The following is a 27,916-nucleotide window of genomic DNA, read 5'->3' on the forward strand; positions in this document are numbered from 1 at the left end:
GTACTGAGCAGGTCCCAAATAAACATTGTTCAAATAAAAAAATAGAATTCTTCAGTGTTCACCATTTATTAATAAACTACACTGGGATCAAAATAAAAGACGGAACAGAGAAATATGAAAGTTTTTGTTTGCTGACTGGAGGTTTTGCTGTCACTTGCTGTCAGGCACCAGTGGATTTGCACATTCCAGAGGAGGACCCTGGTGTCAGCTTCTCTCAGTCGCATTTGGAGCTGGAGAAGTTTTTTGGTGACGGCTGGTGCGAGGAGATAAGCTTCAGCATCCAGGTACGATCCATGTTCTAATGCTTTAGTTCGCCGAGGGCTGATTAAAGAAGCTGGAATATTTCTTTTAGCTTTTTTTTCTCTTTTTTGTTAAAAGGAAAGGTGTCATCCGGTTATTACTAAGTTTTCTTTTTGTAAAGATTGGAGCCGCCTGAGTAGTGTCGCCTGTCGCTTCCATCAAAGGGCACATTCCATGGACCCTGAGTCAGGGGAGCTGCTCACTACATTCTGCAGCTGTCACAGGCTCAAAATAATCGCTGCTCTCTCATTTCAGACCACTGCCTCTCCAGCTAACAACATCAAAACATTAGAAACCTCACAATATTTGCTCTTCTCCCTGCTTTGTTTTCAATTGCAGTCATCTTTGGCGATATGCTGATGACCTGTAAACGTTTTCAACAACGAAAATCAAATCTGAAGTATCTCAAAGTTAATTTTTTTTTCATTTCTTTTCTCTTTTCTTTATCATTGAACATGTCTTAACGAGTAACTGGCGGTCCTTAAAAATAATCAGAGGCCGTGTCGGTGGGCAGCCTCACAGAAGGAGTCGGGATCCCAGTAAAAACCTCCATGATTTTCCGAACCAGCGCCATGTCCCAATCCTTAAAAATCTCTTTGAAAATCCGGCCCAACCTTTCAGGACCGTGACCTTTCATCAGAACCTCTCAGGACATTGTTGTGGTCAGAGACTTGAAACATTGGCCGGAAGTTTCCGACCGTTCACGCCGGCCTCACAGCGCCAGTGACCCGGGTTCGATTCCCGGCTTGGGTCATTTTCTGTGCGGAGTTTGCACGTTCTCCCCGTGTCTGCGTGGGTTTCCTGCGGGTGCTCTGGTTTCCTCCCACAGTCTGAAAGACGTGCTGGTTAGGGTGCATTGACCCGAACAGGCGCCGGAGTGTGGTGACTAGAGGAATTTCACAGTAACTTCATTGCAGTGTTAATGTAAGCCTTACTTGTGACACTAATAAATAAACTTTAAAAACTTTAGCTTGCCAAACTAATGAAAAAGTTTATTTGTTAGTGTCACAAGTAGACTTACATTAACACTGCAATGAAGTTAGTGTGGAAAGTCCCCAATGGGCCTAACATAAAATATGGAGGGAGGTTTATTCATGTTTTTAAAAAAGATAGAAAATAAATTATGTTTTTGAAATTTGTGGCGGCGACCTGGTTGACTTTTTTGCATCGGTCCTGTTTCCACCAGTTGAAAGGTTTCAAGACCAGTCTGAACCAATACTTGGTAAAAGCAGAATACTGCAGATGCTGGAAATCTGAAATACAAACAACAAATGCTGGAAGTGCCCAGCAAGCCTGGCAGCATCAGTGGAGAGAGAAAAATGCAGTTAATGGGCATGATCTTACCGCCCATTCCCGCCACGCTCCCACTGCAGTCTCCGTTCCCTGCAGTGGGATGGGAAAATCCCGCCGGCGTGAACGGTCGGAAAGTTCCGGCCAATGTTTCAAGTCTCTGACCACAAAAAATGTCCTGAGAGGTTCTGATGGAAGGTCACGGTCCTGAAAGGTTGGGCCGGATTTTCAAAGAGATTTTTAGGGATTGGGACATGGCGCTGGTTCAGAAAATCATGGAGGTTTTTACTGGGATCCCGACTCCTTCTGGGCAGTCTGCAATTTTCTATGAGGGTGAGGATGGAATGGGAAACCTGCTTCTTGTCAATTAACAGCTCCGTAAGTTCCTTAATGAGCCTGTCCAGTTCAGACTTGCATTTTTAACCTTCCTGTTGGCAAACCCAAACAGTCTGCTCCATGTTAGGGCACAGCTGCTGCGTTTTCCACAGGGCCGTTTATGTCTTTAATTTTGTTTTTCACTTGCTTTTTGCGGGACCTGCTAGTTCTGGTGTGAACACTGGAACTTAATGTGTTCTGCACGGTCCCTTTTAGCCCCTTTGACACAGCTGGCTCCATAAGGAACTGCCTGGTCTCTTTGGCAAGGCCGCAGCAGCCTCCATCATGGCTATTGCCTGCCTTTGCCACTGGCACTCTGGGGAAGCGCCCCCCCCCTTCCCCCTCACCTCCTGAAGATGCCCAGCACCAGTATCTGAGTGCCAAGTGTGCCCCTGACCAACTAACTATTTCAATTTGAAAATGGCATCGTGAGATTCATTTGGACATCGGGTTTCCTACCCCACTTTGAAAATCTAACCCGTTAACTCTATTTCTCTCTCCATAGAGGCTGCCAGACCTGCTAAACGATAACAATTTTCAGTTCTTGCCCTAAGAGTATGGTAGATGACTGATTATGTTACTGGACTAGGAACCTGTGAAGCTATAGGCTGGATTTTACAGCCCCCTGCCAGTGTATTTGGTAGTGATGGGGCTGGAGGGGAGGAAGCTGGAAAAATAAAATGGCTGCCAACCCAAGCACAGCCTGCCTTGCATGTGACGCTGCGGGGAATGGTGTCAGGCAGTCCATCTGTCCTGAGGCCTATTGAGGCTTCCAGTGACCAACGAAGGGCTCTGCTGCATTTTTTTAAACATGTGGCGGGGGAAGGCAGAAACGAGATGGATAGCCAGCAACTGTTATCAGGCAGGAAGCAGGTGTCCCTCCTTTAGGGGGTCCCCTCTGCCCATCAAAGATGCCACCCTGCCAACATCCTCCCTTTAATCCTTATCCCCTGACTTCTCCAACCTCCAGAGACTTCCCCCACTTCACCGGGGCCTGCCAGCCAGCGAATAAGCAGAACCTCCACCCACTCTATAAAGTCAATCATATTTCAAGAGGTTTATTTATTTATTAGTGACACAAGTAGGCTTACATTAACACTGCAATTAAGTTACTGTGGAAATCCCCTGTGGAAAAGGTGGCTGCAGGGTGGATCTGGCAGAGGGGACTCCCAATGCTGGCTGTTCCCATTTACCTGGCTCAGTAGGTACTCGGAGTATGTACCAGATCTGTATTGTCGAGTGGTGAGGGATGCCTCTAAATGGGCACAACATTGGGCCCCACCAAGGATGGGTCCATAAAGGCAAAATCACAGAAGACAAGTATTGGATTGTGACCCATACGGAGCAGCCGGGTGTTGGAGGTACACCCGCAGTGACACTGGTGCCTATATGGAAATTAGGACACTGGAATAAATTAGACACAGGAGCCCTGTAAATTAGGAGTCCCCCCACAGAGTGCTGGGCCAGCACTGGAGTACACCAGCAAGTGCAGGCATAATTACTGACCACATGGCCCATGGGCTTTGCTGGCAGAAGGTTCATGTCAGGGAGTTACAATCTCAGGCAAAATCAAAGTGGTTTTATCCATCTACATTTGCTGCTGACAGGAGATATACTTCAGAATCATAAAATCCTCACTGTGCAGAAGGAGGCCATTCGGCCCATTGAGTCTGCACCGACCACAATCCCACCCAGGCCCTATCCCTGTATCCCTAATTACCCCCTGACACTAAGGGGCAATTCAGCATGGCCAATCAACACATCTTTGGAGTGTGGGAGGAAACTGGAGCACCCGGAGGAAACCCACGCAGACATGGGGAGAACGTGTAGACTCACACAGACAGAGACCCAAGCCGGGAATCGAACCCGGATCCCTGGCGCTATGAGGCAGCAGTGCTAACCACTGGAATTGTGTAGAGATTTTCCAGTGGTTCAAGCTGCAGTTATATTTATTACCCTTTCTTTGACATTCTCAGTAAAAACTACGTCCAGATAGGAAATTGCTTTTCTTGCAGCCATAGATCCAAGATGTTAGCAAAATTTATGAAATGTCTGTAAACCTTAATCTTCAGATCCTTGCCCTCTTTCCTTGTGGAAACCTAAGCAAAGCTGTGGCTTCAGCATTAGCTGTTCAGAGAAGAATTCTTCTACATAAAGGGCCTTGCATGAGAACCAAGTTCCCTCCAAGCTGCTCACCATCCTGTCTTGGAAATATATCACTGTTCCTTCATTTTCGGGGCAAAATCCTGGTACTCCCTCCCTAACAGCGCTGTGGGTGTACCTACACCACATGGACTGCAGCGATCCAAGAAGGCAGCTCACCACCACCTTCTCAAGGGCAATTATGGATGGGCAATAAATGCTGGCACAGCCAGAGATGCCCATACCCTGTGAAAGAACAAATTTTAAGTAACAGTCGAACAATACATGAATTAGTAGCAGTGACCTGCATACTGTGTGTTAATAAGTATTTTAACCTGAAAGATGCTGTCAGTTTTGTGTTTTATTGTTGGAATAAATAGCATTTATCAAAGTGACCATTTTGTTTTTGAACTGGTAAAATAGAAGATTTTTCTGAGTTGAATTGAAAGTTATTATTTTGTTTATTTATGTGCTGTTTGCACTCCAGGCTAACAATCACCACATCATTGAAAGTCACATCAGGACATTTCTTTTCATAAAAGATGCTTGCATCATATTGTAGATTGCTATTGCAATTGCAGTGAATGAGACCTTGTGTTTTGAGGAACTTCTCCTTTTGAGAAAATAAAAACCTATCAAAAATGAAATAAAAGCCAGGAATGCTGGAGTTTCACAGCTGTTCAATTGGCATCTAAGCTTGGGATGATCTTCCGTCAGAGTATTTTTAAAATGCACAGGGGCCATTTTGGATTATATTTAAATGTCTTCCATCTCCTGAGACAATGGTTTGGTCGATTCTGTGTTAAACATTGCTGAGTGTATTAGGTGCCCCACTATGGCTAAGCAATCTCTACTGCATTCGTTGCTAAGGAACGCAGTGGGATGAGAAGGTGTACAATTCACTGGCTTGTGTTTTCTCTGGGCCCTCTTGGACAGCTGAGTTTTTTTGCTTCTGTTCGCCTCTTCCAAACAGTCAGGCTTCCGGGAGCTGTCCCTCAGCTGTCAATGTCAATGTCTGCCATGTTCATATTTTGCTTGCAGGTGTCCTTGTAGCAGAGGTTATAGATCCCCAGGTGGTCCTGACCCAGTGACCAGTTCACCATACAGAAGGTCTTTGAGTGTGTGACGGTCATCCATCTGATGAACATGGCCAAGCCAGTGCAGGGAGCATTGGTTTAGCAGTGAATGGATGGTGATGGAATTAACACACTCCAGGTTTTTTGAGTTGGAGTTCTACTCTTGCCCAGGGATGCTGAAGATGTGTCTGAGACGGCAAAGTTGTCAGCTGTGGCTCGGTTGTAGCACACTTGTCTCTGGATTGCAAGGTTCTGGTATCATGTCTCTCTCTCCTGGACCCGAGCACAACAATCAATGCTGACTCTCCAGTGCAGTATAGAGAGAGCACGGCACTGCCTTTCAGATGGTCTGTTAAACCAAGGCCTTCTTGAGTGGATGCACAAGAGTCCATTGCCTTGTTTCGAAGAAGACCTGGGGAGGTAATCCGTTAACTAATATTTTAATGACAGCTTACTTATAGCATCTTTGCTACATGTATTGATTATTTAAACACAAAGATATCCTGTAGTCTGCTGCAGCCTCATTAGCTACATTTTTTTAATATTACTAAATAAATATGTGTTCACATACATTTGTCTTTTGCAATTTGCCACTCCTTAGTAGCACCGTCCAGTGGTTGCCTCTTTTCAGATTGAAGAGCCTAGCTAATGGAGCTGGTTAGGTGTTAACCTTATACTGATGAGCGCAAACTGCAGCAATTGCAACTATTGACTAGGCCAAGAGCAGCAGGAGACATTACCCAAGCACTTTAAATCTGGAGTCAATTTTTACTGGCCAGTGGCTCAAGAATGCAGTGAATGGAGACTCCATGAAGTGTCAATGTGGGTTACATCCCTGTGGTTGAATTAGGAAGATGAATGTAGAAAAGCAGACTTATTATTGCCAGTGACACATCAACCTAAACTAAGCCAATGGTCTATTTCAGTGCTGCTCAGGATTGGACAACAAACCTGTAGTCCTGATCACGTAATGCATTGTTTTGGTACAACATCCCTATTTATTAGTCACAAGTAAGGCTTACATTAACACTGCAATGAAGTAACTGTGAAATACCCCTAGTCGCCACACTCCAATGCCTGTTCGGGTCAATGCACCTAACTAGCACGTCTTTCAGACCGTGGGAGGAAACCGGAGCACCTGGAGGAAACCCACGCAGACACGGGGAGAACGTGCAGATTCCACTCAGACAGTGACCCAATCGGGAATCGAACCAGGGTCCATGGCGCTGTGAGGCAGCAGTGCTAACCACTGTGCCACTATGCCACCCTATTAAGCAATTTTGACTGAGGGGTTAAGCTGTTTATATTTGCATTCTAATTTCATAATGTTATATCGAGCGGGTCAGAAAATATGACCATTGTGACCCCAGCTGCAGAGTGTGAAGAACATCATACATCACTCTCATTATCTTCAGCTGTGTACTTTTTCTATTTCTAAGTCATTAATGTCTCAATTTTGTGGCCCTAAGGAAAAATATGTGCCTCCTTCTGTGTGAAATAGAAAAACCCTTATCTTCTTCTCTCTGAGACAGAGATGCCTCCTGGTAGTAGATCTTTAAACATATTGGGCGAAATTTTCAACTGCTGCTCTGCTGTTTATTGCCCGAAAAAGGGAAAATTTTCAGAGAATTATCGAGTGGGTACTTCGTAAACTGTTTTAATACCCTGGGTAAGTTGTCAGACAGGCCCTTAAATGGGTAATCTCGCATTCCCATCCCAAAGACAGAAGGCCAGTTCAAATATACGGATTGGGATCCTAAGCTAGTTGTAAGATGCCTGTTGCCATTTCAGCATTGCTGCCTCACAGCGCCAGGGATGCAAGTTCAATTCCCAGCTTGGGTCATTGTCCATGTGAAGTTTGCACATTCTCCCCGTGTCTGCGTGGGTTTCCTCCGGGTGCTCCGGTTTCCTCCCACATTCTGAAAGCTCTGGTTAGGTGCATTGACCTGAACAGGCGCCGGAGTGTGGCGACTAAGAGGAATTTCACAGTGACTTCATTGCAGTGTTAATGTAAGCCTTACTTGTGACTAATAAATAAACTTTAACTTTAATGGTACATTACGTTTATAAACAGGATACAGTCCTGACTAGGTGATATCTTCATGCTGACTTCTACCAGATTGTGTGACTTTCTACACCATAGGCCAAGGGGTTTCCATCGAAGGCAGCAGACCTTTGGCTGCTCTCTAAATTCTCTGGTTCTGCCGATGATGATTCCTGTCCTGTCGGGACCGGAGATATGGGCCGTACTGCTTTCCCCAATCCCACATTATCGCTTACAGTCCTGAACACCCTAATACTACAAGTTTTACTCCCGTGGTGTGTACTCTATTCCTCTGGCTAGATGCAACTGAAGATCTTGTTTACTATTTTAATTGCTGCCAATCACTAATGAGTTAAGTAAGTGATGTACAAATGCCCTAAGATCCAACTCCTGACTTGTGTCTGTAGAGTAATTTTTTTTTTTAACTTATGTTCCTCCTGCTTGTAAGCAGTCTCTAGTTTTGTCACTTCTCATTACCTTTGGTAAATAATGTTTCCACTTGGCAATACATCTAAGTCCTCACTTTCTGATGTCAACAAAACTGGTGCTGTACCCATCCATGCTGTGGGTGTGACTGCGCTGGCCGCAGGGGGAATGGGTCTTTACAGGTTTTCCGGGCTAGGTGTGTTTTGAGGAAAGTTATGCTTGAGGAAAGTTCTTTTTGTCTCCTCCATTATTTCCCTTATTGTCAACACAGATGCCCTTCTTTCACTTCTGCATTTCTTTCTCAGTGTGATTTGTGTTTCCTGCAATGCACTCCTGCACAGTTTCTAGTGTCTCTCCTCCTTTTCAACAACATGTTGTCGCTTGTGGGGGTAATTTTAATCAAGCTTGCCTGGTGGGAAATAGATAGGACAGGTCTGGCTGCCTGCTGTACATCACATTTCATTCCGCATTCCTTTGGAAAGTACATCTTGCAGGGTATAAAACAGGCAGCCAAACCAACTGACTGCCAAATGTGGTGATTGCTGCTGATGTGGAACTTCTGACTGCTGAAGGTCAGATGACATTTTCGCAAGATCATTTCATTCAGAGCCTTTAACAATCAAAGAAAGTAGATCTCTGGTTCCTCTGCCTGAGCAGCATTTGAGCACAGGCCACAGAGGTGAAAGGATAATTCTTCCAACCTTTATTGGCAATCTCATCTCAGCAAGTATGAGAATAGAGGAGTGGGAAATATAAAGGTCGGATGATTGCAGTACAGCTGGGATTGAGGAATATTGTCAGAATAATGAAATGGTACAAATTGCTTTTGTTTCATTTCAAGTGTTCACAAAGCTTGGCTCAATTTAGATGAAATATCTAATTTATGATGTTTACCTCCTTTCATTTTTGAAGTGAGTATGAGGTGACAATATTTGTATATATTTATTTGTTTGCTATTTCTAGGTTTGTCTTTCCACACTTAGAGGTATTGATTCCCTTTGTTTTTACACAGACCTAAAGAACAGTCATGGCTACATCTCAGAATACCAACAGTGAACAAGTTGTTCCAGGAGATAATGATCAAGATGATGTCCTGTCTGTGCAGGCCCGATATCTCCGCAGTCCATCTCCCAGCAGGTCTGATGTGTGCAATGATTAATTCCTTGGCATAAGCAGATCCAACCACAGATGCATGTGAACTCTCGTTCAGTGAGCAGCATTCTAGCCTCTGAGTCAAAAGATTGTGGGCTTGAGTCCCACTCCAGAGTCCCGAGCACTAAGATCTAGGTTAACCCTGCAGTGTTCTGTCTCTGTCAGATGAGATGTTAAGCTGAGACGTCACCAGCCTTTCAGGTGGATGTAAAAGATTCAACGGTTCGGGGCAGTGGGGGTGGCTGGGGGGAGCCTGTGATAATTGTGCTGTTGGGGGGAGAGCCCGCGATACCTTCAGGGTAGGAGGTGGAGAGGGGAGTGGGGGGGGGAGGTGGGTGCTGAGGGAAGTTTAACGTCAGTTCTGATCAGGCGACCCTTTAAAGGTGGTGCCCCGATCTCTGTGGGGCCAGCCTCACCGGCTCTATCAAGTCCTGCCAATGGGAAAATTCCGCCTAACTTACCTTAAATCACCTTGAAGCTTCTTAACATCCTCCTGACCACTCACATTCACACCAAGTTTCATGTCACCTGCAAACTTGTAAATATTACATTTGGAGCAAGAGCAAGAACAGAATAACTGAGAGCCCAGAAGGTCCAAGAAATAAAGGTTGATTGACTGAATAAAATCATTTTACACCTCCTTGCTCTCTGCCCATTGTTCCCCCAACCCCACTTCACACGTCCCCATCTTCTAAGACATCTGCTGAAGTCCTTTGTTAAACAGGAGTCAACATATCAACCAATGTCTAACTTTCAAAAATTAAAAGAGGACAAATGATCAATGATCAGAACAGCTCGATGTGATTGAGCTATCTACTTAGAGCAACAAGCATTCACCAGAATGTGTGAACAAAATATTTTCTCCTTTCTGTGGCCACTTTTGAATGCTGTGAATACTCTTGCAAAAAGCTCACCTGGTCTACTTTGAACAGGGTTGCGGGATATTTAATCAACACCTGGGGCTTCTGTTTGATGTATTTTCCAAAGACAACACCCCCAACAGCACAGCACTCCTTCAATACACTACAGAGTTATTCGCCTAGATAATTCACAGTGCTTAACTCCCTGCTATGGAATTTGAAATTACAAATTTTTGACTTGAAAACAAGCATTCTACCCATGAGACGCACAATCTGGTGAAAATGAAAGAGTAAGAACTCCTCTAAGGAAAAAACAGAATTCCTAATGTAAAGCAAAATTAATAATAAGGGCTAATAAATAATCTGCTTAGTTCAATAAACAATGAGTTGTTGGAGACAAGGGGCAATAATGAAGGAAGAGGCAAAGAAACAATATTGAAATGCGCATTAGAAATTTTAAAAACTTGTACTTTATTTTCGTTGACAGATTTTCCACTCTGTCAGATACCGACACAGAAAGCATCTTCATGGAGCCCATCCATCTTTCCTCTGCGATTGCTGCGACCAAGATTATTAATGAACGTAAGGTGTTTATGTTTCTAGATTACCCCCAGAAATATATCACATTTTACAGTTTCCCTGGACCCAATTTTAAATCCACATAGGTTTTGTGCAGGTGGGAAGTAGGGAAAGTTTGAAACTCACCCATTGCCCCAGCAGAGGCTCAGGCATATTTAATTTCCATCATTATCATTATATGTCAGCAGGAAAAAGAATTCTTGCAGCGGGTTAAGAGCCAAAGGAAGGTTAAGATTCTGCATTTCAGTTCCTTTGTGAGATTTAGGAGTGTGTGTGCTTAGGTTGCTGATCCAGTTAAGCAGAAGTAACTTGGCACAATATTTAAGCGTTTATATATCTTAGTAAAATTCACTGATATAAATGTAGTCCATTAATAAGGATCTGCACCAAAATCTTCTTAGGTGTGAAATCTGAATGGTCAAAAATCTCAGAATTTTAAACCAATTCAGGCCAATTTAGATTTCAAGGAGAGAGACACACAACATAATACACGGAGAAAGAAAGATATGTTGTTGTTTCAGTCACAATGATTTTTGAAAGAAAGTAAAGAAGACATTTTAAAACATTGGTGTTAATTGTAATTCAGTGAAGTGACTTAATTAATTTTTTGAATCTTCAATTTTCTCTGTGTAAGATGGTAGTATTTCATGTGCTGGATTGCTTCAAATCTGCCAGAACATCTAATGAGGCATTTGTGTCAAATTCTTGGGAAATCTTTGCGATGGCAAAGCATCTTTACTGCTGGTTTGTGGTGGAGGATGCTTCCAAATTCTACACTATTCAGGAGATTCATTTCATATTTTTTACTTTAGATTTGGATTCTTGTTTGGATCCATGTGAACATACGAGTTAGGAGCAAGAATAGACCATTCTGGCCCTCAAGCCTGCCCCACGATTTGATAAGATCATGGTTGATGTGGCCTCGATTTTCCTGTCAATCTCATAAACCCCTTTGACTCTCTTGTCATCAATCATCTAATTCAGCCTTAAAGATATTCAATGACCCAACCTCCAAAGTTTTCTAGGGAAGACAATTTCACAGACTAATGACCCTCTGAGAAAAAAAAAATCTAATTTCCTTAATGGGAGACCTCTTATTTTTAAACTGTCCCCTCATTGTAGTTTCCTGCACAAAGGAAAACATCCATCCTGTCATGTCCCCTCAGAATCTAATATGTTTCAATAAGATCACCTTTCCTTCTTCGAAATTCCGATGGATATAGGCCCAGCCAGCCCAACCTTTCTTCAATTCCTTCATCCCAAGAATCAGTGGAGTGAATCTTCTCTGAACTGCTTCTAATGCAATTTTATCCTTTCTTAAATAAAGAGAGCAAAACTGCATACAGTGCTCCAGATGTGATCTCACCAATGCCATGTACAACTGTAGCAAAACATCCCTACTTCTATATTCAATTCCCCTTGCAATAAATAACATTTCATTTGCCTTCCTAATCACTTGAACCTGCATACTAACTTTTTGTGATTCATATACCAGAACACCCAGATCCTTCTGTGCAAGTTCTACATTCTCTCTCCTTTTAAATAATATGCTGTTTTTCTATTCTTCCTGCTGAAGTGGACAATTCTAAATGCTCCCACATTATATGTCATCTGCCATATTTTTGCCCACTCACTTAACCTATCTATATCCCCTTGCAGACTCTTCGTATCCTCACAATTTATTTTCCTACCTATCTTTATATCATTTGCAAAGTTAGCTATAATACAATTTGTCCCTTCATCTAAGTCATGGATATAAATTGTAAATAGTTGAAATCCTAGAACTGATCGCTGTGGCAGTTCACTCATTACATTTTGCCAATTTGAAAATGATCCATTTATCCCTATTCTCTGTTTCCTGTTGGCTAATCAATCCTCTATCCACACTAATATGCTATCCCTTACACTATGAACTCTTTTTTGTGTAATAATCTTTAATGTGGCACTTCATTAAATGTCTTTCTGGAAATCTAAGTGCAGCATATCTACAGGTTCCCCTTTATCCACATTGCACGTTACTTCCTCAAAGAACTCTAATAAACTAGTTAAACATGATTTCCCTTTCACAAAATTGTTGACTGTGCTTGATTGTATTAAATGTTCCAAGTGCCCTTCTGTCACCCCCTGTTCGGACCCTGGACCAGAATCCCAAATTATATTAGGAAGTCAGACTAGACCCCAGCAACTTTTCTACTTTGGCATAAATGTTTAAGGTAGGATGCTTCACTCCAGAAGTAATTCCGCTGACAAATTGGAGATCCTTTACAGTAAAACAAATTTTATTTAATAACACAGTTTAACTATAATTCCAACAAATGAAGCAGCGTAACTATTACCCACTGAACAATATTTAAACATGAAACGAAACAACGCTATTTTCTAACTTATCACTGTTTCAGTTCCAACTAGGCAACATTTTTCTTACTGATTCAAAAACCATTTTAAATCCATTCAGCAACCATAAATATGCTTCCTATGTTGAGTGGAAAGCGCCTTGATGCTTTCAGAGAGATTTTGTGGAGAGCTTATAGACCTCTGTCTTTAAACAAACCCGAGCCAGAACTGAAAGCTGTTTTTCCTCTGCTACATACCTAACTCCTCCCATTAACCACATTATCACATGATTCTGCACACCTAAACCCACCTTCCATTCCCTAAATCAAAAACCCGAGGGGACCTTTTCGTTTTGTAAATAAAAGTCCATTAGCTCTCTCCTAAGTTAGAACAGAATGGCATAGAATCCCTACAGTACAGATGGAGGCCATTTAGCCCATCAAGCATGCACCAACAACAATCTCACCTAGGCCCTATCCCCATAACCCCATGCATTTACCCTGCTAGTCCTCCTGACACTAAGGGGCAATTTAGCATGGCCAATCCACCTAACCAGTACATCTTTGGACTGTGGGAGGAAACCTGAACACCCAGGGGAAACCCACGCAGACATGGTGAGAACATGCAAAATCTGCACAGTCACCCAAGGCCAGAATCGAACCTGGGTCCCTCGCACTGTGAGGCAGCAGTACTAACCACTGTGCCACCTAACACTACATGGCTAAAGTGAGTAATTAACTGGCACTCCCAGCATCTGAGCTGTATTCCTTCCAGAAATACTGTACCGACTGCCTGTCGAAAAAAACTGAACTTTAAAACAGTCCCCCTAAACATAAAAATCATATATACATATTTATGGCTACTACTATTATCTCACCTCTTTAATAATAGGTTGTAACATTTTCACTATGATATTGTTAGGCTAGCTGACCTGTATCCTACTTTATGTGTCCCTCCTTTATTGAATAGAGGAATCAGATTCACTATTTTCTAATCAGATGGAACCTTTCCAGAATCTAGAGAATTTCAGTAAATTAAAACCAATGATTCAATATCTCAGCAGCTACTACTTTTAAAACCCCAGGATGAAGTTCATCAGGACCTATGGAGTAGTCAGTCTTTGGTTGTAACAATTTTCTGTACACCCTTTCCCAGGTAATTGCAATGATTTAAGTTCCTCTCTCCCTTCCACCTCTTAATTTAGAATTATTTCTGTGCTTCACTGCTCCCATGTTCAATCTGAATTTTAAATGTTTCCAAAATATTCTTCATTATCCATTGCTACTTCTGGGTGGCACGGTGGCACAGTGGTTAGCACTGCAGCCAGGGACCCGGGTTCAATTCCCAGCTTGGGCACTGTCTGTGAGGAGTCTGCACGTTCTCCTCGTGTCTGCGTGGGTTTCCTCCGGGTGCTCCGGTTTCCTCCCACAGTCTGAAAGACGTGCTGCTTAGGTACCTTGGCCATGCTAAACTCTCCCTCAGTGTACCCGAACAGGCGCCGGAGTGTGGCGACTAGGGGATTTTCACAGTCACTTCATTGCAGTGTTAATGTAAGCCTTACCTGTGACAAATAAATTAAATAAACCTGTAAACTTTACTTCTTTGTCTTTTGTATCCGAAGAGTTGAAACCCAAAGGAATAAAAGTTGAGCCAATGTCACCAAAAATGATGGAATCAGCTGAGCAGCTACTGGTGGAAGATCTTTATAACCGGGTAAAAGTAAAGTTTGATGACACCAGCAAATTCAACACACCCTGCATCATGGACATCCAGCGTGCTCTGATGCAAAAGATGGAGGCCCCCAGAGAACTTTTGGATGAGGTGTGGCCAAATGTCTACATAGCTGAAAAGTAAGTCCAACTAAGTAATATAAACTAAGCAAAATATTGTGGGTGCAGAAATTGGTAACGAAACGAGAAAAAAATCTCAGCCAGTCAGGCAGGGTCTGTGGAGAGAGAAATGGAGCTAACGTTTCAGATAGAATTATAGCATCATAAAACAATAATAACTGCCTCACAGAGCCAGGGACCCGGGTTCAATTCCCGGCTTCGCTCACTGTCTGTGCGTAATCTGCACGTTCTCTCCGTGTCTGCGTGGGTTTCCTCTCGGTGCTCTGGTTTCCTGCCACAGTCCGGAAGACGTGCTGGTTAGGTGCATTGGCCATGCTAAATTCTCCCTCAGTGTACCCGGACAGTTGCAGAGTGTGGTGACTCTGTTTTCACAGTAACTTCATTGCGGTGTTAATGTAAGCCTACTTGTGACACTATTAAATAAACACAGAAGGTGACCATTCGGCCTGTTATGTCTGTGCTGGCCCTTTGCAAAAGCAACTCAGCTGGTCCCACTGCCCCTCCCTTCCCCTAGTCCTGCTATTTATCCAATCTCTTTTTGAAGGCCCCAGTTGAATCTGCTTCCACCACACTCTCAGGCAGTCCATTCCATATGTTAACTCGCTGCACAAAAGAAGCTTTTCCTCACATTACAAACCACCTTAAATTAGTGTTCCCTGGTTCTCGACCCTGCTGCCTGTGGGAACAGTTTCTGTTTAGCTACTTTGTCCAGACCCCTTGTGATTTTGAACAATTCTATTAAATCTCCTCTTTTTGAGGGAGAACAGCCCCAGCTTCTCCGATCTCTGATTTCACGTCTCTGAAGCGCCTCATCCCTGGATCCATTCTTCCAAACTTTCTGTGTACCCTCTCTAAAGCATTCACTGAAGTGCTTGCCCAGAGTTGGACAAAATACTCCAGCTGAGTTCAAAGCAGAGTTTTATAAAGGATCCTCATCATTTCCTTGGTTTTAAACTCTAATGCTGTCATTTATAAAGCCCAAGATCCCATATGCCCGTTTAGAAAGAAAGAAATCATAGAAACCCTACAGAACAGAAAGAGGCCATTCGGCCCAAAATCACTTTCTCAATCTGTCCTGCCACCTTCAGCGATCTGCAACATAGACCCCCGGGTCTTTTCATTCTGCATCTCCTTCAGAATTTTGCCCTTTATTTTATATTGCTTCTCCTCGTTCTCCCTTTCAAAATGAATCACTCCACATTTCTCTGCTGCTCTCCAGCCAGTCCACCAGCCTGTCCTCTGGTGAAGTCTGTCCTCTTCACAGTTCACATTACTTCCACGTTTTGTGTCATCTGCAAATTTTCAAATTTTGTCCTGCACATTCAAATCTATGTCATTAATATGGATAAAGAAAAACAGTGGGCCTGGTAAAGTCAACAACAGTTCATCAGAACTAAAACAAATGGACATCTAACAGGTACTAAGGCAGGGAAAGAGGGAGGGAGTGAAGAAAGGGAAGGTCTGTGTTAGGGTGGAAGGTAGGTTAGATTAAATGGCAAAAGGGATGATGGTGTAAGACTGATGGGAATGGAAAACAAAACTGAAATACTGCAGATGCTGGAAATCTGAAATCAAAATACAAAATACTGGAAATGCTCAGCCGGTCTGGCAGCATGTGTGGAGAGAGAAACAAAGTTAACATCTCAGGTCAAAGATCTATTGTTCAAGAACCGCACGTTGCCAGACCTGCTGAGATGGTAATGAGATGAGTAAAGAAATTAATTTAGAGGAGATGTTAGCTGAGAAAACGGGATCAACGGCTGTTCTTTGAACAAATGGCAGCAGAGATTATGACCTGAGATTTTTGAACACCATGTCGAGTATGGAGGGCTGGAAAAGGCTTAATCGAAGGTTGAGGTGCTGTACCTGGAGCTTATGTTGAGCTTCATTGGAGTGGTGCAGGAAGTTGAGGACAGACAGATCAGGGTGAGAGTGGGCAACTGGAAGTTGAGGATCATGCTTGCCAATCAATGGACATGTTCTGCAATGCTGTCACCCAATCTTTGTTTGATTGCAAGCAAGTCCCTGGCCAGAATGTTATGCTTCCTATCCGCATCCCAATCCCAGTGGGCTCTGAGTTGTGGAGGGGGGGAGCATGGAATTGCATGAACGGGATTCCCTCGGAGGTTTCATAAACCCCGGCCTGGTTACGATTTTATGCTGGGGCTGGCAAAACCTCAGGCAGGAAGCCCACCCTTTCCCCAATAAAGGCTCTTAAGCAGCCACTTAATGGGCACTTAAGGGCCTTTACCCGCCCAGTTACAATTTTTAGGTTTGCATCAGATTGGGGGGACAAACCCAAAAGCAAACAGAGCTCAATCTCAGGCGGCAAGGAAGGGGGGGATGAGTGGGGGCATCTCCATCAGAAGCCTCCTTGTGACTGAGAGCTCCGGACCTCCCTTTCCACCACTCTTTTCCTGGCCTATTCCCCAGGATCCTAATTATCTTCTCATAACCACCACCCCCCACCCCCGCCCCAGCCTTCGCCTACCCTCCCCACCCTGGGACCCCTGCCACTTACCTTTCCTTCAGTAGCCGAGGCTTTATTTTCAGGCAGCACCCTGCAGGGCCTCTTCTGACCTCTGCATTGCTGTTCCTGGAAGGACTGGATTGGCCAGCAGCACTCCAAGGCAGTACTTCCTGTCAGCGACAGTTTCACCATCCTGAGTGCTAAAACATGTTGGGGGTGATCTTACCAAAAAATTCTAAGTGCCGAAAGAGCATGAAAATGGGAGAGAATCGTGCCCAATTTTTCAGCGAGCTTTCAGACAGAATCCTATGCCTTAGTGCAAAAAAAGAGGCAAAGTGTGATTCACGCCAGTAGGGGGAGTGGATGGAGTCTATTCTCGCTGGAAAGCCGGGTATTGTTAGCTAAAGGGCGCCATTGTGCATGCGCACATCTCTCAGTGTTCTATCTACAAGTGTACATAGAACACTGAGCATCTGTCACTCCCCCACTCCCAGATATCGCCTCTACCCTGATCGCTGGCCTCCCCAACCAATAACCCCCAAAACTCCTGAAAGTGTACTCATTGCCTTTATGCCAAAATTATTCTGAGCATGTTTTTTTCCATTGCAGCTCATTTGGAGAATTTTATTTGGGGATTTGACTTCTTCACCTGGAACATGCCTTGTTATGTTTAGATAACCTAACCCACAACATGAGCATTTGCTTTGGCATTCTGCTAACTGTATTTGAGAGGTTCTTTAGTTCAAGGGATATGAGCATGGCTGGCAAGGCCAGCATTTATTGGCTATCCCTAACTAATTGCCCTTGAGAATGGGATGATAGGCTGCCTACTTGAACGTCTGCAGTCTATGTGCTGTAGGTCTGAGGTCATTGCCAGGTGGTCTGTTGGTTTTACTCTTATTAGTCATTTCCATTATGGTTTGATGCCACTCAGTCCTTGCTAGGCCAATTCAGAGGGCAATTTACAGTCAACAACATTGTTGTGGTTCTGAAATCACATATAAGACCATAAGACCATAAGACATAGGAGCGGAAGTAAGGCCATTCGGCCCATCGAGTCCACTCCACCATTCAATCATGGTTGATTTCAATTCCATTTACCCGCTCTCTCCCCATAGCCCTTAATTCCTCGAGAAATCAAGAATTTATCAATTTCTGTCTTGAAGACGCTCAACGTCTCGGCCTCCACAGCCCTCTGTGGCAATGAATTCCACAGACCTACCACTCTCTGGCTGAAGAAATTTCTCCTCATCTCTGTTCTAAAGTGACTCCCTTTTATTCTAAGGCTGTGCCCCCGCGTCCTAGTCTCCCCTGCTAATGGAAACAATATAGGCCAGATAATGTTAGGACAGCAGATTTCCTTCCTTAAAGGACACTGTGAGTCAGATGGATTTTTACACCAGTAAATGATATTTACTATTAAATAGTAAATTGGCAGTTTCATGTTCACCATTGTTGATTCAGGCTTTTGTAGTAAATTCAAAGGTGACTGTCCTTCACTGTCACTGGGTCAAAATCCTGGAACTCCCTCACTAACAGCACTGTGGATATACCCTCATCACATGTTCAAAAAGGCAGCTCACCACCACCTTGTCAAAGGCAATTAAGGATGGGCAATAAATGCTGGCCTAGCCACTGACGCCCACATCCCATAAATTAATTTTTTAAAAGTGGGCTGAGTGTGAGGAGCACTATGCAAAGGATGAGGCCTTTCAAAATCTGGAAAGTCGACACAAAGGTTGCTGTGAAAACTGTCCCAGTGCTGGGAAAATGCTTGGAGCAAACCTTTAAACTTGAAATTACTGTTTAGTCGGCTCACGAACTCGAAAATAGCTTTCAGCTTTCATTTTGTCTTTCCAGGAGTGCAACTGTGAATAAGGTGCGACTGAAACGCCTGGGGATTACTCACGTCCTTAATGCTGCCCATGGTACGGGTGTGTACACCACAACAGGCTTCTACGCAGGAATGGAAATTCAGTACCTTGGAATCGAAGCGGACGACTTCCCTGACTTTGACCTGTCCAAACACTTCCGTAAGGCTGCAGAGTTTATGGATGAAGCACTCCTGACGTACAGAGGTAAACTTTAAATCAGATTCTCAATACTAATCAAACCAGGGCATTGTAAAATATGGCATAGCCCCTAACTAGATGATATGAGCCTTGGTCTGCCATTGATGCTATGGTGTGTTTATTGGCCTCTGTTAGGTGGATCTGATATTTGGAGTTGCCTGACACGGCCCAATATATATTCATATAATAGTGTTTCCCTTGTGAAGGATATTGCTCTAGTTTTTAAATTATATCCCCTAATCCTAGACTTCTGCAGTCAACAGAAATAATTTCTCTCTATCTACCCTATCAGTGTCCCTTAGAGTTCCATTTGATATCTTGAAAACCTTGATCAAATCACCCCATAATATACAGCATTTGATAAGGTGCCATATAAACGGTTAATACACAAGAGTTAGGGCTGATGTATTAGCAGGGTTAGAAGATTGGCTAATGGACAGGAAGCAAAGAGTGGGGATGTTTTTTTTCACATTGGCAGGCTATAACTGTGGAGTGCTGCAAGAATAAGTTCTGGGCCCTCAGCTATTTACAATCTGTATAACAAATAAGATGTAGCGCCCGAGAGTAATGCATCTAAGTTTGCTGACTATATATACAAAGCTATGTGGCAATGCAAGCTGTGAGGAGGACAAAAAGAGGCCACGAAAGAGATCTAGACAGGTTAAGTGAATGGCCAACAATGTGGCTGATTAGTATAAGATGGGCAAGTGTGAGATTATTCACTTTGGTCATAAGAATAGACAAGCAGAATATAATTTCAAAAGGGCTGCAACTTGTCAATGTTGTTGTTCAGAAGGTGTGGTACCCAGAATTGCTCACATTACTCCAGGTGTGGTCTAACCAGGGCTTTGTTTAGCTGAAGCATGACTTCTCCCCCTTGTGTACTAGGCCTTCAGAGAAAAGGCCAGGATTCAATTAGTCTTTTTATTATTATTATCTGTACCTGTCCATGACATTTGAATGATCAATGCACATCGACCCCCAAATCTCTTTGGATCTCTACTGTTTCCAGATTTTCACTATTCCACTGATCTATCCTTCTTAGGTCCAAAGTCACACTTGCCCATATTGAAATCGATTTGCCATATTTTGATCGCTCACTTAATCAATTAATATCTCTTTGTAATTTCATGTTTCCATCTGCACTGCTTACAATTACTCCTATCTTTGTATCAATGGTAAACCTGGATATTAGACTTTCTCTCCCATCATCTAAATCATTAATAAACATGCAAACAGTTGAGTTTCTAATACTGATCCTTGTGAGACATCTCACGTCACAAACTGCCTGTTAAGAGTACCTGCTCATTATCCTTACTTTCTGTCTCCTGTTACTCAGCCAATTTCCGAAACAGGTCAATAATTTGCCTTTAAATCCATGAGTTCCAGCTGTAACTAACAATCTCTGAAGACTTCATTGAATGCCCTTTGGATGTCCACATACATAACATGCACAAATATTACCCTGCGCTCTACTTGAGTCACCGTTTCAAAACAAATTCAGTTTCTAGAGGCATTATCCACCCTTTACAAAACCATGTTGCTTCTACCTGATCTGCTGAAAAGTTTCAAGGTGTTTCAGTCACTCTATCCTTAATTATAAACTGTAGTCATTTCCCAACAATAGATGTGTTAATTTCTCTCTAAATCTCCACATTTCCCTTCTCACCTTTTTTAATTAGTGGAGTGACATGTGCAATTTCTCACTCTAAAGGAATGGATCCCAAATTGAGATTACTTTGAAAGATTATGGGTGAGATTTTCCTGTCGCACTCGCCCCAAGACCGGAAAATCTTGCCCGAGGTCAAGATCCGTGACCCACCTGCTACCATTCCTGTGGCGGGTGGGACGGGAAAATTAGGGCAGTATTCTAATCCACTTCCTTTAAAAGGTTCCACAATTCCCACCTGTACTTTCCTCAGTAGCCTTGGATGCATCCCATTTGTACCAGGAGACTTTGAGGACTGCTACCATTTTACATACACCCTCCTTATTTTTATCCTATCCAATATTGCTGCTGCCTCTTTTACTGCTACTTTTGCAGCTTTCTATCCTTGAGTGAAGACAAATGGAAAGTACTCATTTAGAACCTCGGCCATGCCTCCTGTCTCAACAAGAAATTTCATTTTGGTCCTTAATCAGCCTCACCTTCCATTGATTACCCTTTTATTATTTATATGTTTATAAAAGGCCTTTTGTGTTTCCTTTTATGTTAGCTGCTAATATATTCCCATATTCTCCTTTTGTCCCTTTTATCCCCACGTTTAGATCTCCTTTGCTTGTTCTATATTCAGCTTTGTTCTCTGCTGCATTATGAACCTTATAATTGTCATAAGTCTCCCAATTCTAGCTCATTTTAACCCGTATATCTTTAGCCATTTAGAGAGCACTATGTTTGCAGACCTTTTCTTTATCCCCTCACAGGAACATGCTTTCCCTATACTTGAACCATATATATTCAATTGTACATGTATAACGAAGCTTTAGAGTGTGTTGGTGAGACTGCATCTCGAGTACCATGAACAGTTTTGGTCTTGTTACTTAAGAAAGGATATAATTGCATTAGAAGCAGTTCAGAGAAGATTCACTCAACTGATTCCTAGGATGAAGGGATTATCTTATGAGGAAAGGCTGATCAGGTTGGGCCTAAACACATTGGACTATAGAAGAATGAGAGCTGATCTCATTAACACATAAAAGATCCTGAAGGGACTTGACAGGGTGGACGCTGTGAGGATGTTTCTCTTGTGGGGACACGGTGTAAGAATTAAGGGTCTTCCATCTAAGATTGAGATGAGATTATTTTTCTCTCAGAGGGTCTCTTCCCCAGAGAACAGTGGAAGTTGGGTCGTTGAATATATTCATGGCTGAGTTAGATAGATTTTTGATTGACACGGGATTCAAGAGTTAAAGGAGGCCAACAGGAAAGTGGAGTTGAGGCCACACTCTTATTGAATGGTGGAGCTGGTTCAAGGGGCCAAAATGCTTACGTCTGCTCCTAATTCCTGTGTTCTTGTGAACCACCTTCTGTTTAAGGCCTCTTATTGTTAAATTACTGTTTTACCTACCAATGTTCGATTCCAGTCAACCCTGGCCAGATCCCTTTACAACTCAGTGAAGTTAGCCTCCTTTCAGTTAAGTATTTTTGTATTTGATTGCACTTTGTCTTTTTCCATGACTGTTCTGGCTCTGATACTATTATGATCATTGCTCCCCAATTAATCCACTTGCTCCACTTTAGTTTGCAGGACTATATCCACCACTGTTTCCTTCCTTGTTGGACTGAAAACACCGAGAAGTGTTGGATGAGATTCTACGGCTTTCCAGCCGCGTGCTTCCCGCCAGTGGAGATGGCATGTTGTTTGCTAGCAGTGGGATTCCCGCCACTGTCAATGGGAATTCCCATTGACGTCACCCCATGCTGGCAGTGAACCTGTGGGCGGGGTGCATTGCCAGTGGGTCCAGAGAATCCCGCCAGGGTGAACAGCCAGAGAATTCCAACCATTCTATAATACACCTTTCAGGAATTCCTCCCCCTCTTTGCCTTTTACACTGTTATTAACTCAATTTATATTAAGATAATTGAAGTGTCCCATTATCACCTTGTTGTATACTTTACATTTTTCTGAAATTTGCTTGATAGCGGCGTTCAAACTCATGAATGGTTTTCGAAGAATAAATAAGAAAAACTACTTCCGGTAGGCAGAAATGTTGGTAACCAGAAGTAACAGATTTAAAGGGAAAGATTTTCCACACATCCCAACTTGTGTTTTGCCATTGGCTGGCAGCGGGACCTTATGGTCCTGCCATTGTCCCGTTGAATGCACTCCCCGCCAGGTGAAACCCACGGCAGGAGTGCGCCGTTGGCTGGCCCAGAAGATCCCGCCAGCATGAATGGCCAGAAAGTTCTGGCCAAAGTGTTTGACAAAAAACCAGAGGATAACAGGAGGAAAGCAGGTAGCTCTCTGTTATTGCCACTATATCACAGTAACTTGTATGCCAACATATGTGTTCACCAACCTTACTTACCACTCTTGTTGCATTTATGTGCTTGCACTCCAAACCCATCTTAGACTGCTGTGGATTTGTCCCTTGTCTAGTCCTTCCTATTGAACAAAGAACAATACAGCACAGGAACAGGCCCTTCGGCCCTCCAAGTCTGCGCCGCTCCCTGGTCCAAACTAGACCATTCTTTTGTATCCCTCCATTCCCACTCTGTTCATGTGGCTATCTAGATAAATCTTAAATATTCCCAGTGTGTCCGCCTCCACCATCTTGCCCGGCAGCGCATTCCAGGCCCCCACCACCCTCTGTGTAAAATATGTCCTTCTGATATCCGTGTTAAACCTCCCCCCCTCACCTTGAACCTATGACCCCTTGTGAACGTCACCACCGACCTGGGTAAAAGCTTCCCACCGTTCACCCTATCTATGCCTTTCATAATTTTATACACCTCTATTAGGTCACCCCTCATCCTCCGTCTTTCCAGTGAGAACAACCCCAGTTTACCCAATCTCTCCTCATAACTAAGCCCTTCCATACCAGGCAACATCCTGGTAAACCTCCTCTGCACTCTCTCTAAAGCCTCCACGTCCTTCTGGTAGTGTGGCGACCAGAACTGGGCGCAGTATTCCAAATGCGGCCGAACCAACGTTCTATACAACTGCAACATCAGACCCCAACTTTTATACTCTATGCCCCATCCTATAAAGGCAAGCATGCCATATGCCTTATTCACTACCTTCTCCACCTGTGACATCACCTTCAAGGATCTGTGGACTTGCACACCCAGGTCCCTCTGCGTATCTACACCCTTTATGGTTCTGCCATTTATCGTATAGCTCCCCCCTACGTTAGTTCTACCAAAATGCATCACTTCACGTTTATCTGGATTGAACTCCATCTGCCATTTCTTTGCCCAAACTTCCAGCCTATCTATATCCTTCTGTAGCTTCTGACAATGTTCCTCACTATCTGCAAGTCCAGCCATTTTCGTGTCGTCTGCAAACTTACTGATCACCCCAGTTACACCTTCTTCCAGATCGTTTATATAATTATTCGTTGATAAACTATTCTTTAGTCCAGTCTATTGATGAACTATTCTTTATTCTAGTGCTATTTGCCTCTTCCAGTCCTATGTGCGCTTTGTTTTTCCTCTTTAATGTTTCATCCCAGTGTCTTTCCCCTTCCAAATTAGTTTAAACCCTCCTCTCACATCATTAGTTAAACTTCCTGTAGGGATATTACTCCTAGCTCTGTTCAGGTGCAATCTATCTACTTTGAACAGGTACCTCTTGGTCCCAGTGCCCAGGGACCGGAAGCATTTCTTCAGCTTTGCGTTAGTCTGCTTTATCCTATTATTCCTATTTCAAAGACACAAGGCACTAGGAGTAATTGTGCCTTTGGACTTCCACCCTAGCTGGTAAAATTCTGCTTACAGGACCTCAACCCTTCTCTTCCTTAGCATTGGTTCCCCACATTTAAATGTACTTCTTCAATCATATGTTACAATGTTTAAAAGAGAAGTTGGAATAATTTTGAAACACTCATTTCTTTTCCTTTTTCGCAGGTAAAGTTTTGGTTTGCAGTGTCATGGGAGTCAGTCGGTCAGCAGCCCTAGTGGCAGCCTACCTTATGATCTTTCACCATATGACAATCATGGAGGCGTTAATGACTCTACGTAAAAAACGTCCAATCTTCCCAAATGAGGGCTTCTTGATGCAGCTTAGGCAACTAAATGAAAACCTTTTGGAAGAACGTAGTCAGTATGACCCTGACGATGATGATGAGACTCTAAGCCAATGTTCTGTCATAGAAGCAAAAGCCTATTCTGTCTCTGTGGCCGGAGACGAGACCCAGAGCATCATGGGAGCTGAAGCACATTCTATCATGGTGGAAGAGGAAGACACGAACAGCTTATTTGCCAACAGCTTAGTCAGCTCCGCAACAAAAACAAGCGTTGCTTCCAAAAGGCCACCGCTAATCGATGAAGTTGAAGAGGAAAGGCTTTATGAAGAGTGGAGAGCAAAACAAGGTTTGTCACCAATAGAACAAACCAAGAAACCACGAGAGGACGGACCCAAACTTCCTGGAGATCTTGAGGAAGAGAATAATGTTGATTGGCTAGTTCGGGAATGGCAAAGTAAAAATGAAAAGTTTCAAATGGATCCATGTTGGCTGCCTGAACGGAGTAACAATGAAGAAGACAGAGGATCCATTTCTGCGAGAAGCAGACAATATCTTGGCAGTAAACAAGATGACACTGCGAGCGTTGACAGTCTGGACAGTGAACTACTCCAACAACGTTCAGAGGAATATTTAAACAAGCCAAGGAGAACTCGAAATGACTCCTTATCCACTGAAGCCAGCACTTGGGATATGTGGGATGAACGGTTACTTGAGATCAGCAAGAGAGCTGCAAGAGGTGATGACAGCAGTAGCGTAGCTTCTTTTAGCTGCAGTGAAAAAAAGAGAGAGCCAGATGAGGAAAGTTCTGCTTTCTCAGAAACCAGCTCTATGTTCAACTTCTGCAAGAAGCACAAAGACAAACTGACCCCCCTCGAAAGGTGGCGTGTCAAACGGATACAATTCGGGTGGAATAAAAAAGATCCCAAAGCAGATGATGAGAATAACACTGAGGAAGGTGAAGAGGGGGAGGAAGGAGGATTAAAGTCACTTGCTGACGTCAACCTGACTGCTTATCAGAGCTGGAAGTTGAAACACCAGAAAAAAATGGGCAATGAAAACAAAAATGAGATAATTAATCTGGCAAAAGACGAAGATATTACATCTAAGAGAACTAAGCAAAGGAGGGCTGAGGTCTTGGAACGTTCCAAACGGACACTGGAAGAGAGTAAGTCCTTATCCGAGTGTGAGACGGAGAGTACCATGAGTGGGAGCATTCCACTATCTATCTTTGGATGCCGAATGTCTGACAGAAATGTAGGTGATGATGCTGCCTCTATGTTGAGCATGCAGAGTGGTGGAACCTCAGCATCCAGAGCCAGAACTGCCTCAGCTGCGGCAGTGCCTATGCCACCATTGCAGGTAAATCCTGATGCCACTGTTTCATTCTCCAGCATTCAGGATTGGATTGCTTCTGTGGTCAGTGAGCAAATTGCATTGAAGCAAACTGAGATCCTGGGCACTGCCTCACAGTTAGACAAGAACCTCCAACAAGGGACCACTGGAAGATACTCAGAAGATGACAAAATTTCACTTCTCAGCGCGCAGACTGGGAGTGCCTGTTCTAGCTCCCTGCTGGGGTCCAGGGCAGCTCGCGGTACGGACACTCGGTCTGTCCTGTCAGGCTGCAGTCTTTCTAGCATCAAGTCTGAGGGCTTCAATTCAAAGGAGAAGATTACAAAAACAAGCAAACCCCTTTATAGCTTGTTTGCGGATGAAGTTAATCTTAAAATGTTGGACTCCAAGAACAAGGAGATAAAAAGTGAAATGAGAGATAAGATGGATGCGTACAAGAAAGAAAAGGTCGCTGTCGACAATAAACGCAGCACGTTGTTTAAAAAGAAGAAGAAGGATGAAAGTGGAGATGAGGAGGTGGCTGAAACAGGTTCATGTTTGTCCTATTCAAGAACAGATAGGTTTGACACAGCTTCCAATCTTTCAGATAGTCGTTTATGCACAGGTATCAGTGCACCAGCCCCAGCTACCAATATACAGAAATGGCTTCGAGATGTTAAGGAAGTATCTGTTGATGATAAACCCTTAAAATATGACCAGATTATGAATAAAGAAACAAAATTCAATCGATCTTCTTATCTGCACGAACGTGATAGTAGTGGGTTGTCGCCAAATCACCAACTGGATGCAACAAAAGGTTCAGCTTCATTATATCTTACAAGAGATGTTGATTTGAAAACACCCCTGACAAGCTCAGAAGAATATACATCTGGAAGATTTGCTTCTTCCTACAAATCAAATGTTGATGATGACAATATAACCAAGTCGAGATATTCCATCCCATCACCCGACTATAGTTCTCGAAGGCTAAAGGCGGAAGGAGCTGGTAGTTCCAGACAGCTGCGCTCTGAAATGTCCCCTATTGAAACACAGCATTCGCATGTTGGTTTTCAGCCATCAGACCAACCAACTCACCTCTTCCCAAGGGGATCTTTCTCGCGCCGTTCAGAGACAGAACTAAATGGCCACGATCACGATGATACCCTGGAGACGCATACAAAGAGAACATTTAAGCAGAGTTTTGCAAGTGTAGATGAACAGTCTAGTGCAAAAGGGAACACCAGTGACCTTGAAAATCCTTCCGCAAAGAAAGGTTTGAAGTCTGGATCCGGAAACAGCAGTGAAGACGATGATGAAATTATAGCTGCTTGGAGGAGTCGTCAAGAAGTCAGAATCAAGGATAAAAAAAGGCGCCAAAGAGAATAACAACAACAATCAGTGATACAATGGAGTTGGTGAATGAGAAGCTGCGTATGTACAATTGAATTGGAATGCACAACAGAAATAGAACAGCCAATTTTAACAAGCAACTGAACAACCCTCTGACCCCACCAAACCTGGGAGAGCAGTGCAATCTGATGCAAATTTCAAATTTACTGGCAATATTTGAGAGAAATAAATTTTACAACCCTTTAGTGGCAATAAAATCCATGTCAATATATACTTCTTGCTTAAATGAATACCTCTTAATTTGCTTTTGCTTTGGAATGTTTTTCGTATCCATTTATAACGGGGTTGTGAGGTGATTTTAATTCTCACAGTCAGAGAGAATGCAGCTGGGATGTTGTTCAAACGGCGCACTTCCATTTAAGTGCTTTATTCCCACCAAGTGAACTTTTATCACTGCTGCTTTTGTAGGGGGCAGATGAGGCAGAAGCCTCAGTGCAAATTGGGATCCTGTTGTGAAAAGAATGACTTTACCTTATTTTTTACCGTTGACTGAATAAAAGATTTTGGTGTGAAACA

General features: G+C 43.3%; 1 protein-coding gene across 2 annotated transcripts; it reads left to right on the plus strand.

Annotated features, from left to right (window-relative positions):
• styxl2 (serine/threonine/tyrosine interacting like 2) lies at window positions 1-27,916 on the plus strand. 2 transcript variants are annotated; one of them, XM_078232963.1, is made up of 6 exons: window positions 1-284; window positions 8,666-8,790; window positions 10,153-10,247; window positions 14,200-14,428; window positions 18,759-18,976; window positions 24,540-27,916. In XM_078232963.1, exons 2-6 carry the CDS (start codon window positions 8,681-8,683, stop codon window positions 27,374-27,376), a joined length of 3,489 nt encoding a protein of 1,162 aa, XP_078089089.1. In that variant the 5' UTR covers window positions 1-284; window positions 8,666-8,680; the 3' UTR covers window positions 27,377-27,916. The 2 variants fall into 2 exon arrangements, with proteins under 2 accessions (XP_078089089.1, XP_078089091.1); XM_078232965.1 differs by lacking the exon at window positions 1-284 and adding an exon at window positions 8,182-8,564.

This window comes from Mustelus asterias, chromosome 17, assembly GCF_964213995.1.
Source record: "Mustelus asterias chromosome 17, sMusAst1.hap1.1, whole genome shotgun sequence".
Classification (NCBI taxonomy): Eukaryota; Metazoa; Chordata; class Chondrichthyes; order Carcharhiniformes; family Triakidae; genus Mustelus; species Mustelus asterias.

What these genes read in the sequence shown, in the direction of transcription:
- styxl2 (XM_078232963.1), top strand. Translation starts at nt 8,681, where the DNA reads ATGGCTACATCTCAGAATACCAACAGTGAACAAGTTGTTCCAGGAGAT. An exon ending in GACCAAGATTATTAATGAAC is followed by an intron (nt 10,248 to 14,199) that starts GTAAGGTGTTTA and finishes TTGTATCCGAAG; the next exon opens with AGTTGAAACCCAAAGGAATA. An exon ending in AGCACTCCTGACGTACAGAG is followed by an intron (nt 18,977 to 24,539) that starts GTAAACTTTAAA and finishes CCTTTTTCGCAG; the next exon opens with GTAAAGTTTTGGTTTGCAGT.